Source organism: Pagrus major, chromosome 1 (assembly GCF_040436345.1).
Source record: "Pagrus major chromosome 1, Pma_NU_1.0".
In the NCBI taxonomy this organism is placed as follows: Eukaryota; Metazoa; Chordata; class Actinopteri; order Spariformes; family Sparidae; genus Pagrus; species Pagrus major.
Window position 1 is genome coordinate 11836117 of NC_133215.1, and position 13896 is coordinate 11850012.

Below are 13896 nucleotides of genomic sequence, written 5' to 3' on the forward strand. Positions count from 1 at the left end.
TCCAACAATGCAGTACTTTGATCAGTCTATACGGCTGATTTAGGATGTCACTACTAACTGTCTATCACTCCTACGCAGCCCCTCCAGGAGCAGTGGAGCTGAGCACGCTGGGATTGGGACACGGCAGGAAATCGGGAGTAGGGTGATACTAGACGACGGTGGCTGCCTTCCAAATCTAAAGTGCCGAAAATGCCCTGGCACCATCGTCAATCATGTATAGTTAGACGTTCTATAGTTATCTTGCAAAGTATCAAAGGATAAGTGAGGTGATACTCTGGATTTTCTTTCCAACAAATCCCATAAAAAAGCAGAACAACAATGAATTGATCCTATTGCAAACGTTTCCAAAGCCAAATTTACTGTACAGTAGCTTATTCCTCTGTGCCAAAGACCTCCATTGTTGTCCAAAAACGAGTAGAAAAACATAAATGAGCCACATTACACACATTTTCCTTTATTACGATGAACACTTAGGACACTGTAGTTTATTTTCACTCCTACATGCACTGTTCCAGTGCTGTAAATGCTCTCCAGAGCACTAAATCTGCTGCTGAAAATAGTCCACTACTTACTTCAGCTACATTAACTCTTGGTGCAAACAACAATGCCAACTTGTTTTTAAAATTGAAGTATATATCTGTGAGTGGTTTTTAAAGATTTGCTTCCTCCTTAGGAAGGAATGGGCTCGGGTCTGAAAGCCACAGATAGAGTAGGGAGGTCAAAGTGCTGAGAGACAGATTGAAGCATTGTTGGTTTTTGGTCTTTTCAAGGGATTTGTTGACTCAAGAGAAATACACAATACTTCCATTGAATAGAAGAGATTACTGAGTTTCATTGTCAATTAATCTGTTTATTTTCTTTCTTGATTAATTAATTAGTTGTTCAGTCAAAAAAAATGTTAGAATATAATAGAAACATATCGATCAGTGTTTGGCAGAGCCCAACATACGGCCACAAATGCCTTGTTTTGTCCACAGCCAAAAGATATTCAGTTTACCGGCACAGAGCTACAAAGAAACCAGGAAATATTCACTATAAAGAAGCTAGAATCTAACAATACTGACTTTTTAAGGTTTGCACCCAGAAACAATAACTCTAAACAAATGCTTTTAAAAATCTTTCTTACTCAAGTGGATGGTGGAGTCTACAACACAACTATGACGACAACGACATTGGCGAATTATATCTTTGGGATCACTTTCAGACTGATTTGATGAATAATAGAAACACTGACAGGAAATTAAAATCCATCTGAATACAGGGTCATCGATTACTTTGATTTCTCCGGAGATTTTTCTGCAAAATAATGTTGCAGAGGTGCTTACTGTTATGTCAGCTACTTGATGGCATTTACGAAACACGTTTTAACGTCTACTCTAATGACTATCTTGGAAATTTAAACTACTTCGCCAGGAAATTAATGTTGACTCATACAAAAGTATCAATAAAATTTGTCTTCAAGAGTGTTGGAGTCGCATTTTGGTGAAGCCATATCCCTCTGCTTTTGTTTTTGTTTCTCAGCAACAGGTCATCCATATACATTTTCCTATGCTACTAATTCAGCTGGAACATGTGTGCTCAGCACAACTAACGAGTGTTATTGGTCATCAGTCATCACATCGTCATCCTTAGTTATTTTTTACAGTTTGTGTTGTTGGTGTGAATGGCCCTTCTTAAAAAGAATTATGCAAACTATCAAATTAGTTGGCAATTTATTTAATAGTTGACAACTAAGCGATTTATCGTTGCAGCTCTTACGCACACTGACAGAAAACGTTTTTAAAAATGTGTATTTTCTGGTGCAAAAGGTGACAATGTGAAAAATGTGAGAGCGTCACAAACTGTGGGTTTTTTTTTAACAATCGACATGTGAGCAGCACTGTGTGTCACCCAGTCAGGAGTCCTTTCACTGCTGCACAGCTCAATCAAAAGGCAATCCTCCTGCCTCTCACTGTCACATATTAGCTTTGTCGCTCTTGGCTCCCTGTGGCCACTACGTGAATGGGACCTGTGCCTGTTCTGTCACACTTTGATCATTGGTGTTATTAACCATTCACCAGACACATCTGTCAGATGCGTTTCACAGAGAGGCCTTTCACACAATTTAGTACCTGCTGCCGATCACACTGTCGAGCACCGACAGGGGTTGGACACTATACGAGCAACACCTGTGAAATCTAATGCAATCTAGCGCTGCAGCGCTGCAACAAACACTTCAAATGTTTTTGAAGACAACTTTTACTCAAACAGCTTCAGAAGCGTGTGATCGGTTTTGAGGTCATACTGTAATGCAACTGAATCATCACCCATATAATGTACATAAACAACTGCCAAATGCAATATTTAGAAGCATATATTTACTTAATGACTATTTCTTTCAGTCTGCTATTCTTCATCTCACTTTGCTCTTGTACTCTGATGCTTTATCTTCCATTTTTCACTCCAGGTCTCACTGACACAAAGAGAAGATAGGAAGATGTCAAAGGCAACAGAGATCTGAACGCCTCTGTCAGTAGAAATATAGCTTCACTACCTTGGTGAGGGCTTTGGGGATTCCTGACACCAGGTGTAGACAAAAACAGACATTTTCTATCATACAGTATTTGGTTCCTTTGTTTTGAGGAATCTGAGACTTTGTCTTCTCTGTGTAGATGTTTTCTTCTGTTTTATGTTTGTGTTTAAGTAAAGTAAAGTCTGGCAATTGGAAGCATTTCTTGAAAAATGTCAAATTCCACTGAACTGACAATTATTAATTCACACTTCTTACTGGTGTTAAGCAGAGGGAGATTACTAACTTTTTAACAAAGCGGTCATGGTGATAGTGTGAAGCTTTGTTTATACCGCAATTTACAATTATAAGACATTTGACGATTGAATATGAGAGAGGCGGAGACGGTCTCTTTTTTTTACGTCATGTTAAAAATGACTCGCAGTGATTAATACATGTAAATTGCTACAAATTGTTCGATAGAGCTCCTTCAAATATTGATTTTCGTTACAATATTCAGCTCAATCTAAAGTCGAGGGCATTCAAAGGGGGTTCTCTATCTCTGCCGTCCTTCACCAGGTAGGTTTCTTTCAACGAGTTAATCTCAAGACATTCTGTGGGAATAAATTCACCATTACCTCCTGTAAGCACCAGATACAACCACAATAGGACTGCAGGATTAAACGCTACCTCACACTGAGAGCCCAGGTATGTAGTTAATCTTAAAAGCTGTTATGCAGAGTTTTTTTTTTTAAATTCATGCAGATAGAGAATTAAAGTGAAAGAGTATTTTGTAAAGCAGAGATACTGGTATATTTGTAGCTGTAGATTTCCATACTCTGCTTCTGAGAAATGTTGAACAGCTTGTCGGGTCGTACTTCTTCTGGTTGACAATGATAACAAAGTCTGTTAAAAACTGCATACTGGCAGCAACACTTCATATGCCAAGTTTGTATATCACACATTGAAAAACAACAGCACTGGCCCATCACTTTCACACTTTAACTTGCCATTTTACTAGTTTTGCAGTGCTTGATTCAAATAAACAGCAGGCAACTTCACCGTCGTTGATGCGGTTCAAACATCATTTCAATCACTTCCCAAGTTCCAGGTTTCATACTTAAAGAAACGTCAATACCACATTATACTGCAGAGGAGCAAAAGGAGATATTCGCTCAACTGTTATGGTTGAGAATCCTTTAATATTCTGTGACTGGCCTGCACTTGACACTCATTAATTTATTCATTCAAAGTGCTCATACAGTATAGCATGCTGAACAATACACCACACAAAACAATAGGCGAGAGCATTAAATGCAAAACAATATGCATAGAAAAACTAGAATTACTGCCTCGCGGGTTGTACGCCTCCACACACCAGTTGAGATGCTGGTCCTGAGTTATACTGTTGAATAATATCCAGACATTTTTTGCAGAATATTATAATGTCACAGTGAAGTTGACCTTTTCCCCTTTTGGATATAAAATGTCACATCATTATTTTATCCTTTTAGACATAAACGTTAAAATGTTGTCATAATTATCATTTAAATTGAGTAATGGCCAAAAATGTGTTCTCTGAGCTCACAGTGAGCTTTGACGATCAGTTCACCCTTGAGTCAAAGTGGGCATTTGTGCCAAATTTGAAGAAATTCCCTGATGGCGTTCTTGAGATATCGTGTTCACAAGACTGAGACGGACAGATGGAAGGACAACTCTGAAACATAACGTCTCTGGCCTCGGCTATCGCTGGTAGAAAGGCATAAAATCTTCAATACCACATGATGCTGCAGAGGAGCAAAAATAGATATTCACTCAACTATTATGGTTGAGAACCCCTTAATAGCACCGTCGGAGACTGGCCTGCACTTGACACTCATTCATTTATTCATTCACTACTATTAGGAAGGCAATATGTTTGCAGCAGAGTGCACATGACGCATACAAAACAATATACCATACAAAACACAAGGCGAGAGCATTGCAAAACAAAATGCATACAAAAAACCCGCATGAATCACTGAAGAGGAACAGTGGCCTGAAGGCTGTGATCCAACTGAAAAAAACTCATATTGGATAAATATCACAGGCTAGTGTACTGCAGACAAGTAAAGAAAGGTTCATTCACCTTATCAGTTGAACAGCTGTATTAGTAAATGGATATAGAGTAGTCCAGAGTGTTTGGTGTCAAGAGACTGACCTCAATCACTCACTGCAAGCAAACACTGAGCTCAGCACGGAGAAGATTTGGGAGTGACAATGATGAAGACCTCCATAGGGGAATCAGAGCCTTCAGGTGGACTCTGGGGTGGAGGTTTGGTGTATAAAATGCTGGATGAGCAGCAGCAGCAGTAGCAGCAATGCTGAAGCAGTGTTTTCAGCAGTATACGTAGGCTAAGCTCCAACTGCTGTCTGGCCACTACATCCCACTTTCAACCTCAGACTAGGGATGGGAGGATATCAGATTTAATCGCAGACTGGGATAAAAACACACCAAATAAGTTGATCGTAGTGGATTTATTGTCGTGATTATCGTGAATATCCTCATGCGAGTGACTTGAAAAAGCTCAATAAACACACGGTCCTAAAACGATTTCCTGATTTTATTTTACCACATAGGGGAGCTGACATATTTTCAGTTTTAACAATATCCTAACCCTGTCACCATTTGAATGTGTGTAGTTACTATGAATTCCAAACTACAGAACAACAGGGAGATGAGGTGCACAACATCTAGTTATGCTACATCATGCATAATGTAAGGTTAAGTGATTCCTGTATGTTTTCATGCAATTTTTCCAGCATGCTTTAATGATTAGCAGGATAATATAATGAAGCGCAGTCATTTTGGCCTGTATAATCATGACATGAAATTTTGATTTGATACATCTAAATCCAGCTCATATGTGGCAGCAGGCCAATCATACAGCAGTATTAATATACATGCATATTAAAAGTGAAACAATCTCTTACTTATATACTGTTTTGAAGTATTAAGCAGTGAACCAACATGAGTTATGAATAAAGATTGGCAGCTGTGCTTTCAGACTATGATATGATCAAGCCAGCTGTCACCTCATGCCTCTGGGTTCAAATCTTCCTTTAATGCTTCGCAAAATATGAAGTATGAAAAGTGAATGTGAATGTGACTGCCTTCTTTGTGTGACAATGGCCACGTTGAGGTTCCCTTAGAGCCATCATTACAGGAGAATGACTGTGAATGGGCTGCGTGCAAGAAAACACTTGTGTTGACATTTCTAAAGCCATTATACAATAAATTATACTTTGTAGAGCTATTATACAATACTGTAACATCCCCTACTTGAGACCCAATTTGTAGCGAGCCAATTGGCAACTCCACAAGAACACCAACAACCTGGGGGGGAAACATGCTGCACAACCAATTCAGCTCATAACACTCAAATATTGAAAACACACTGCAGCTCACCACTATGTAAATTAGCAACATTAAGGCATCATAATCCATGCGCAAAACAAGAAAAAGAAAGAAAAGCCTGCCATTAACAGAAATTAATTCACAACTAACACCAGTGCAAACGTTGCACATAATAGATGGGAGCAGCAGCAGCAGCAGCAGTGTGAGAGCAGGAATTAGCAGCCAGCATGAGCCAATATGTTGCCAGTAAACATCACGTGAGTGTGGAATAGCAAGAAAACAGTCAGCAGCAGCAACAAAGAACTGAGCTAATTGCAACAGACAGGTTGGTCGCACAGGCAGCAGAGCCTTACCTTTGACTGGGGAAATGAGGAGGCAGTGGTCAAGACATCTTTAGATGATTGGTCCTTTGGTAAGAGTTGTGCCAACAGGTATGACAGGAAAGAACCAGCCTTGTTAATGGAGTATGGTGGAGGAATATTGTTCTTCTTAGCCAAGACAAAGCTGGACTTTTTGCCAGGTGTGCTAATTTTTAAAAACTGTGTTAAAGTTGCTTGTAGCTGCAATTTTTGGTCAGAAAGAAGTTAACTAACTAAACTAGCCCAAATAAACAGAGGGTGCGTTATATTTCTGTCACAGGAGGTCAGAAGTGTCCAGTGTCCAGGTGAGGCAGCTGACTACCTGCACAAGTCTGCAGACAGCCTTTGGATGTTTTTAGATATTTCACATTTTTATATTTTGCTTGTGTCATTTATTGATTATTTCTATATGACATGCTCTTGTCAGTCTGATCAAGTTGAAGACTCACTGCTATTTTGTCTGGGAAATGCTGCTGGTTCAATGAGGCAATCAAATCAGGGGAAAAAAGAGAGAAATGGCTTTCCACAGCAGATAAGAAGAAGCACAGGTGGATCTGATAACACTAATGATGACTCCCTCCCATTGACCTGTGCCAGTGACCCAGCATGCACAACACAAGGGCACTGGAACGATCACACCTTAGTGGAATGAAGCTTTAATTAATGTTATTGACTACACCTGTGGCTGTGCTTTCGCTCTGCCACGACCTACAGTAAAATCTGGCAGATGAACAGCTGTTTGGATAAAGGATATTCAAAACCACAAATTAAAGTTATCTCTAAAACTGCATTTGTCAGAGGTGGTAAATGTGTGAAAAACAAGGACAAACAGGAAACGGCCACCCTCACCGAAAAACATTTTATTTTTTATTTTTCATGCAAGTGACAATAAACAATATATTCTTTGGGAACTTCAGCCATGTTCTACATCACAACTTAGACAGAATGCTATTTATTTTACTAAAATGTATGAACTGTAGAGATGGCAATGTACTTTATAGACAAGCCTGTGAACAAATCCACCCAAGCAAACAATAAAGACTGTATTGATTGTAAACCATGGAGACACTCATATAAATGTTTGATTGTTGCAAGGGAATTTGTCTTGTAACACTGCTGCGGCCGCTCAGCTGTCAGGTTTATGAAAAGGAAGAAAATTGCCAAGTAGTTCATCAGTGGAATGGATCAGTTTGGGGTATTCAGGATGTGATTGTCCGTGGCAGCATCGCACAAAAGGGAAGAAATCATGTCTAGCCATTAGCAATGGTCCAAAATAAAAGAGTCTGTGTGTGCTTCTGTGTGTGTGTGTGTGTGTGTGTGTGTGTGTGTGTGTGTGTGTGTGTGTGTGTACACGTGTATGTGTGGGATGTGTTGTGATGTGAACCCCTGCTGCTGTGTAACCCCACTGTGTGAGATCTGACAGCTCCCACTGCTGTCTCTATGACAGGATAAAAGAGCGTCTATGTGTGTGTGTGACTCAGATAGTGAAAAGGAGGAGGAAGTGGCCAGAAAGAAAGGGAAGAAACCGCAGCTTATTCGCACCAAAAATAAATACTTTCACCCGACTAAACGTCTCTTTGAAGGCTTATCTGCTTGACCATGATAAACTAGACACCCCACAGTCTTTTGAAACCAACAAGAAGCAACAGCAGGCCTGATGGTATCTGCTGGGCTGACCGTTATAAAGTAGACGAAAATTAAAGTTCTTCAGTGTAATTAAGTCCTCAGTGCTGTCTTCAAAGGGATGGCATCTGCAGAGATGTGGACTCAAGTCATTGCAACTTGGACTCCAGTCACTGTTTTGATGACTTGCAACTTGACCTGATGGACTCGATTTGGACTTGGAGGTCAAAGAATTGCGATTTGACTTGACCTGAATGACTTGTCTTTGTTCATCTTACATTTAGTTTTTTGGGTTTTTTTTTTAAGTCTTTAAGTCTGTCAGTATTTCAATGTTTAAAAGTGATGGGGAGGGAATTTCTTTGATTGAGAGGAAATTAAAGCAATATTTTTTAGAAATTGGCATTGGTGCGATTTGGCGCCCCCCACAGGTTCTTAGTGCAACACCACTGTCATAAATACAACAACAACAAACCTCATTACGTCATAACAATGTTATGTGTTTAAAACTTGTTTCTTGAAGTAAACATGTATGTAACTCTGTGATCCTACCCTCTCACTGAAGTTACATAGTGCAGAAACAAATGATAGGGGGCGGAGTGGCTGAGACAGAGACACCATTCACCTTACAAGGTTACAAGGCACTGTAGCATCAACATGATTTTGAAGCTGTTACAACTGTAAACTCTTTAAGTGTTGATACATAAAATAAACACACAGTGAGACGTAAGCCTGCGCTTCGAGATAACATGTTCACATTTATTTCCCACTTTTAAGTAAAAAATAAAAATAAAAAAAAAAACATGTTCACAAAATTCAGCTTTGAAAATTCACCCTTTGCACTTACAGGTCCTCTTTTGTTGTTTGGTTTGGAGCGATCCAGGCATAAAAGCTCTGCCTGCAAACATACAATTTACCATGACATTTGCGAGGCGGTTCATACTCTCAGAGAACTTTGAAGTATTTGTAGCGTTTCCAAGCCATTTGCCCACTCTGGCTATAAAAAAAAAATCAACTTCCATCAAACAGCAGGTGGAGAGTACATGAAGTACTCTTACAACAGCAAAAGGAATCCACTATTATGTCTACGCTCTTAAGAGCTTGAGGATTTAAAAGGATTTCTGAGAGTATACCCATGACTGCAGTCTGAGGAAATATGATGGCAGATTTTCTGAATGTTAAGTTATTTTGCAGCCTCAATGGGCTGATAGAGATCAGGTCGCTCATTCCAACCCAGGTTCACATCAGAGTATTCAATAGCTACACTGGTCTACAGTGCAAAACTTCACAGTAATGGCTCTAAAATTGTGAGATACATACATTTTATTCTGCCTATTCGTTTCATGTGATGTGTCTGTCTGCTTTTATGTTATTTGTGTCATCTTGTATACCTGTTTGATAATGTTCTTTGGTTTTCTTTTAATGACATCCGCAACATTTCTCAACCAGAAATCACCAAAGTGACCTTATTGATTCAACAAGATGATGTGTTGTTGTGTTGTTGTGTGATGTATCATGGCCTTCAGTTTTCAAAATTTCTACTGAGATTCTGATTAATAAAGGGTTTGCTTTGTCAATTTTGGATAGCGGATGGAAAGAACTACCCATAATTCTCCAGTCCTTTTCCCTGTTCTGTTAATTTATGTCAATACCTGTGATTACCTAAATTACCATGTTTCCACTCTCATTCAGGTTAGAGCTGGCTTCAGGGGTAAATTGAGCAAGTCTTACAGTATGTTACATCTGACTTCTTATATGTGCAGCAGTTCGACGCGACACCATAATGTGGAAATATGCCACATCCCCATTATGTTCCAGTCTGAAAAATGCATGAGGATCTCTCAAAGCCTTCTCACCAAGCCTCTCCAGGATCACTTTTGGCAGTGCCTATACGCACTCAGAGAAGCAGTGGGATGGAAAACAGCAGTAAGAACATTGATGCAGGCTGAAAGTGCTAACATTTTAGTCTCCTGAGACAGCTGTAATTGCAGCTTGCTACCTGACTGGCACACAACTAGGCTGCGAATATTGAGATGGCACCTACAAAGTGTCACGGTCTTCCATTTAAGACAGCACACATTGTTTTGCAACGATGTTCAGTGTGCTTTACAAGGCTTTACGTGGGGAATGGCTCATGTTTTGGATGAGCTTCTGCTGGAAAAGGATTTCACTTTCTGCTGTAGAGTGAACTTTGCAGAATACGGGAAGAATAATGCAGGAGTTGAGGATTTATGATCATGAAAAACAAATTTGGGGAACTACTGTGGCTATTCTACTTCATTTGATCGAGAAAATAAAACGCTTAGCCCTTGTTTTTCCCCATAACCCTCTCTCTAGAGAGCTTAGAATGCAAATGATGTATTTACACATTACAGTGCCAAAGGAGGAGGAGAGTTTGCATATCCAAGTTTTTGGATACACACCAAGAAAAAGTGGACAATTGCTCATTCTTAATGTGGCGTGCCGTGTCATATCTGCTTAAGTAAGAAGCTGTTTGCTTTGAAGTGAGGCTCGACTTGCACACAGAGCAACATTTTAGTGATGCATGACTGTTCTCCTTTGCAGCCTGTGGATGACTCATGCTTCTGAGTAAACACCAGGACATACAGCTGAGGGCAATGTCTCGAAACACATCAAATGAAAAGTCAGACAGACGTTTTCATCAATGGCCCCCCTCTTGCACACACACACACAGATGTGTTTTACCAATGTGTTCTGCTTTTAAAATCTTTACTGAAAGACTTATCAAAGATTAATTCAAAGTGAAGTACGCAGCGTGACTGATAAAGAGGTAGAAGGAGTCAATTTCAGGAAACCCAGCACACATATTTTTCAACATATTCCCCTCGTGGAGCATCTTGGCCCTTCAGAAAGTGATCCACAGCAGTGATAACGTCGTCATCACTGTCAAAATGGTGACCGCTAAGCTCCTTCTTCATCTTGGGGAAGAGGTTGTAGTTTGAGGGTGCCGAGCCAGGCGAACTGGGCAGGTGTTGGACCAGTTTGAAGCTACAAAATGTAACTTCCTGGAGAGAGACAGTTGATCGTTGAGTGTCATCCCCAGATCATCAAATACTGACGCCTTGGATTGGCAGCTCGGGTCAGACACCAACCCAAAGCGTCAGTATTTGACAACCGGGAAATGGGAATCAACTATCTTTCTCCAGGAAGTTACATTTTGTTGCTTTAAATCTGCATTCCTGGACGGCAGCCATCGCCGCTCTGGACTTGGGGACTTGTCCATTTTCTCAGACAGTGCTGAATTGCAATTTTCAGTTACCCGAAACAGAAATACCACCAAGTTGGAACAAGAGCTGTACAGGTCATCTCCTTTTACCTTAGGCCATGAGCTTATCAGTCATCCCTCGTATACTGGTCGAGACTACTGAACATCATATTCACTTTGCCCCCACTAACACTTGCTGATTTATATAGGATTGTACAAGATCTAAGTTAGAGCTGCAATGATAAGTCAATTAATTGCTCAGAAGAAAATAAATTGCCATCTACTTTCATAATCGATTAATTAATTTAAGTTAAAAGTGTTAAATTAAGTAAAAGTGTCAAACATTTGCTGGTTCCAGCTACTTAAATGTGAGGATTTGCAGCTTTTCTTTGTCAAAAAAAAAGTTGTTAGTTGCAGCCCTACTTCACTTCAATCAGGTTGTTCACTCATTACGAGGTCGGTAGATCAATCCTGGGATCTTCCAAATGTCCACGGGCAAGACACCAAATCCCAAAATTGCACCCGATTGCTGGGTATGCCTGCGAAGTGTCTCACTGCAGTGAGTGTGAATGGGTGAGTAAGTGGCAAAACTTTAAGTCCTTTGAATCAAAGTGCCATTTAACTGCACTCCAGCACTCTGCAAGGGGAACAATGATCTACTATTACACTCAACTGCGGCTTTGTTCAGGCTACCTGGTAATTTTGCATATTCTCAAGGGAAGTTAGGTAAACTTTATTCAGAGGTGAATTTGTAGAGTGATAATGAGAGTTATGTATAATATTCTGGGCAGCCCACTTCTTTAAAAGTCAGTCAAGTATAATAAAAACCTCTCACTTAAATACAATTCAAGACTGCACAGGTTAGAAAATTACCATAAAATTTAAATCAACACCTCTCTAAAACAGAATATTATAACCGTCATGAAATCAGGATTTAAGTCAGGAAATGTTGTATTATTAGAACATTAGTCTCAGCGTCATGCACTTAAACAACTGGTAATCGAGTGGACATTTGTTTCCAGGCTGTTGTGTTAACGCCGAACATAGACGCACAATCAGTTGAAATTATAGCCAATAAGGAGAGAGGATAATATGAAGCCAAACTGCTTTCATGGACTTGAAAAGAAAGGAATCTACACACTCGGCTAAAGCAGGTGGTGGTATGTACCTTTACAGGTTTACAATTTGCATTAAACACAGAGAAGACGACGAAGGAGAACAAGCACAGCTCGGAATACAGGTTCTGCAGGAGTTCAGAGGGGGTCTCAGGCATTTTTTACCCTCAGGTGTGCATAAACTACAGGTACAACTACAGAGAAGCGGATAATTATCGGTTATTGGTATGGGCTGAACTTGCAGCATGTAGTCAGCTGCTTCAATCACAACCACTTTTAACAGACTGACTAATGAGTGAAAACACACAGGACATAATTAGAGCTCTTTTTTCTCTTTACTTTAGGAAGAAATGTGACAGTTGTGAACAAAACAGAAAATGAGTTGATCCAAACATGATGGGGTAACGAGGATGAATCAAAAACCAAATAAAATACAATTCAACCTCTTTAGTCAGGACAGTGATCATCAGTTTCAACTCCTCATTTTTTCTAACGCTCTCCGTCATAGCTGTAAACTTGAGCCAAGTGATAACCTCTCAAATGTTCAGAAAGAAATATTTTCATTTAGATACTCCCTGAAGGCACTGCACAATAGCAATATTTTTCTTATTGCCCTAGATTCACTCAGGGAAATTAACAATCAGACTAAAAACAGACTTTAAAACATAACCTCATTAAAAGCCAACACGCAGCATCTCCCAGGAGCCTTTGCCTACTGAATGTGACTTTGCATATGTAGGCTAACAAATGTTTGTCACAGAAAATTTAAAATAAAAATAAAAAAAGTTAAGAGCGTTCATACAGTTATGTAACAAGACAACCCAGAAGAAAGCCATTTGAACCAAGGGGATAATGTTCAGCGTTAAAATGCAGCATGTTGTCAGTGAGCAGCTCCAGCAGTCATTGCATCCAGCGTCCCTGTGATTGACATCCAAGCTCAGTCCTTGTATTCAGTGTACTTCTTGGCCGATCCTTGCACCTTGCTGGCGGGGTACTTCTGTCGGTTCAGGGCCATTTTACGTAGCACCGCTTGGGGAAGGTCTACGCGACACTTCTCGGCCAGCTCCACCAGGTAGATCATCACATCGCTGAGTTCTTGTGCCAGGTGCTCCCGCTCCGACTCGGTCCAGTCCGGAAGGCCCTCGGCCACCTCCCCGCGCCACTGGAAGAGCTCCGCCACCTCTCCCACCTCTCCGACCATGGCCAGCAGCAGGTTCCGGGGCTGGTGGAACTGGTTCCAGTCCCGCTCGTCCGTGAACTCCGCTTGCATCCGCCTGATGTCCTCAATGGTGGGCTCGGGGGTGAAGGTGAACCTCTCGGCCCGCCCGGCTCCACCGTTCAGGAGCTTGGGGTGACATGACGCCTCGGTTGCCGCTCCGTTTACCTCAGGTGAGTGTGACTTCTTAGCAAAAGCACCGTTGCTGCCATTTGACGACACTGATGCGTCGCCATTTATTCCGTTTGTTGCCATCATGTTGTATTAAATTAATCAGCGATGCTGCGTAAAAAAACAACTTCTCGAGGTCTGTAAACAACCTACTCAGCAGCTACCATGAGGAGAAGTCCCGCCAGTTGTCGAAACGGAAATGACGCAACTTATGTCGGAAACCGGAATCCCACCAAGGCTGGGCTTTGTAGTTTTTAGTAAGTACCAGCGGCGTACACGCACATAGTAAATGTCACTTTAAAAA

At 40.6% G+C, this 13896-nt stretch overlaps 1 protein-coding gene and 1 long non-coding RNA gene across 2 annotated transcripts in view; both read right to left on the reverse strand.

The window, feature by feature from the left end:
- Positions 1–6707, reverse strand: part of LOC141006423 (uncharacterized) — a 158240-nt gene extending 151533 nt beyond the window's left edge. Inside the window, exon 1 of the long non-coding RNA XR_012179915.1 lies at positions 6239–6707. This is a non-coding gene — a long non-coding RNA (uncharacterized lncRNA). The remainder of the gene's footprint in view (positions 1–6238) is intronic.
- Positions 6708–12521: 5814 nt separating this feature from the next.
- On the reverse strand, positions 12522–13769 carry dctpp1 (dCTP pyrophosphatase 1). Its single transcript, XM_073467042.1, has one exon. The coding sequence runs from the start codon at positions 13677–13679 to the stop codon at positions 13143–13145; it is 537 nt and encodes a 178-aa protein (XP_073323143.1). The 5' UTR covers positions 13680–13769; the 3' UTR covers positions 12522–13142.
- Positions 13770–13896: the final 127 nt, after the last annotated feature.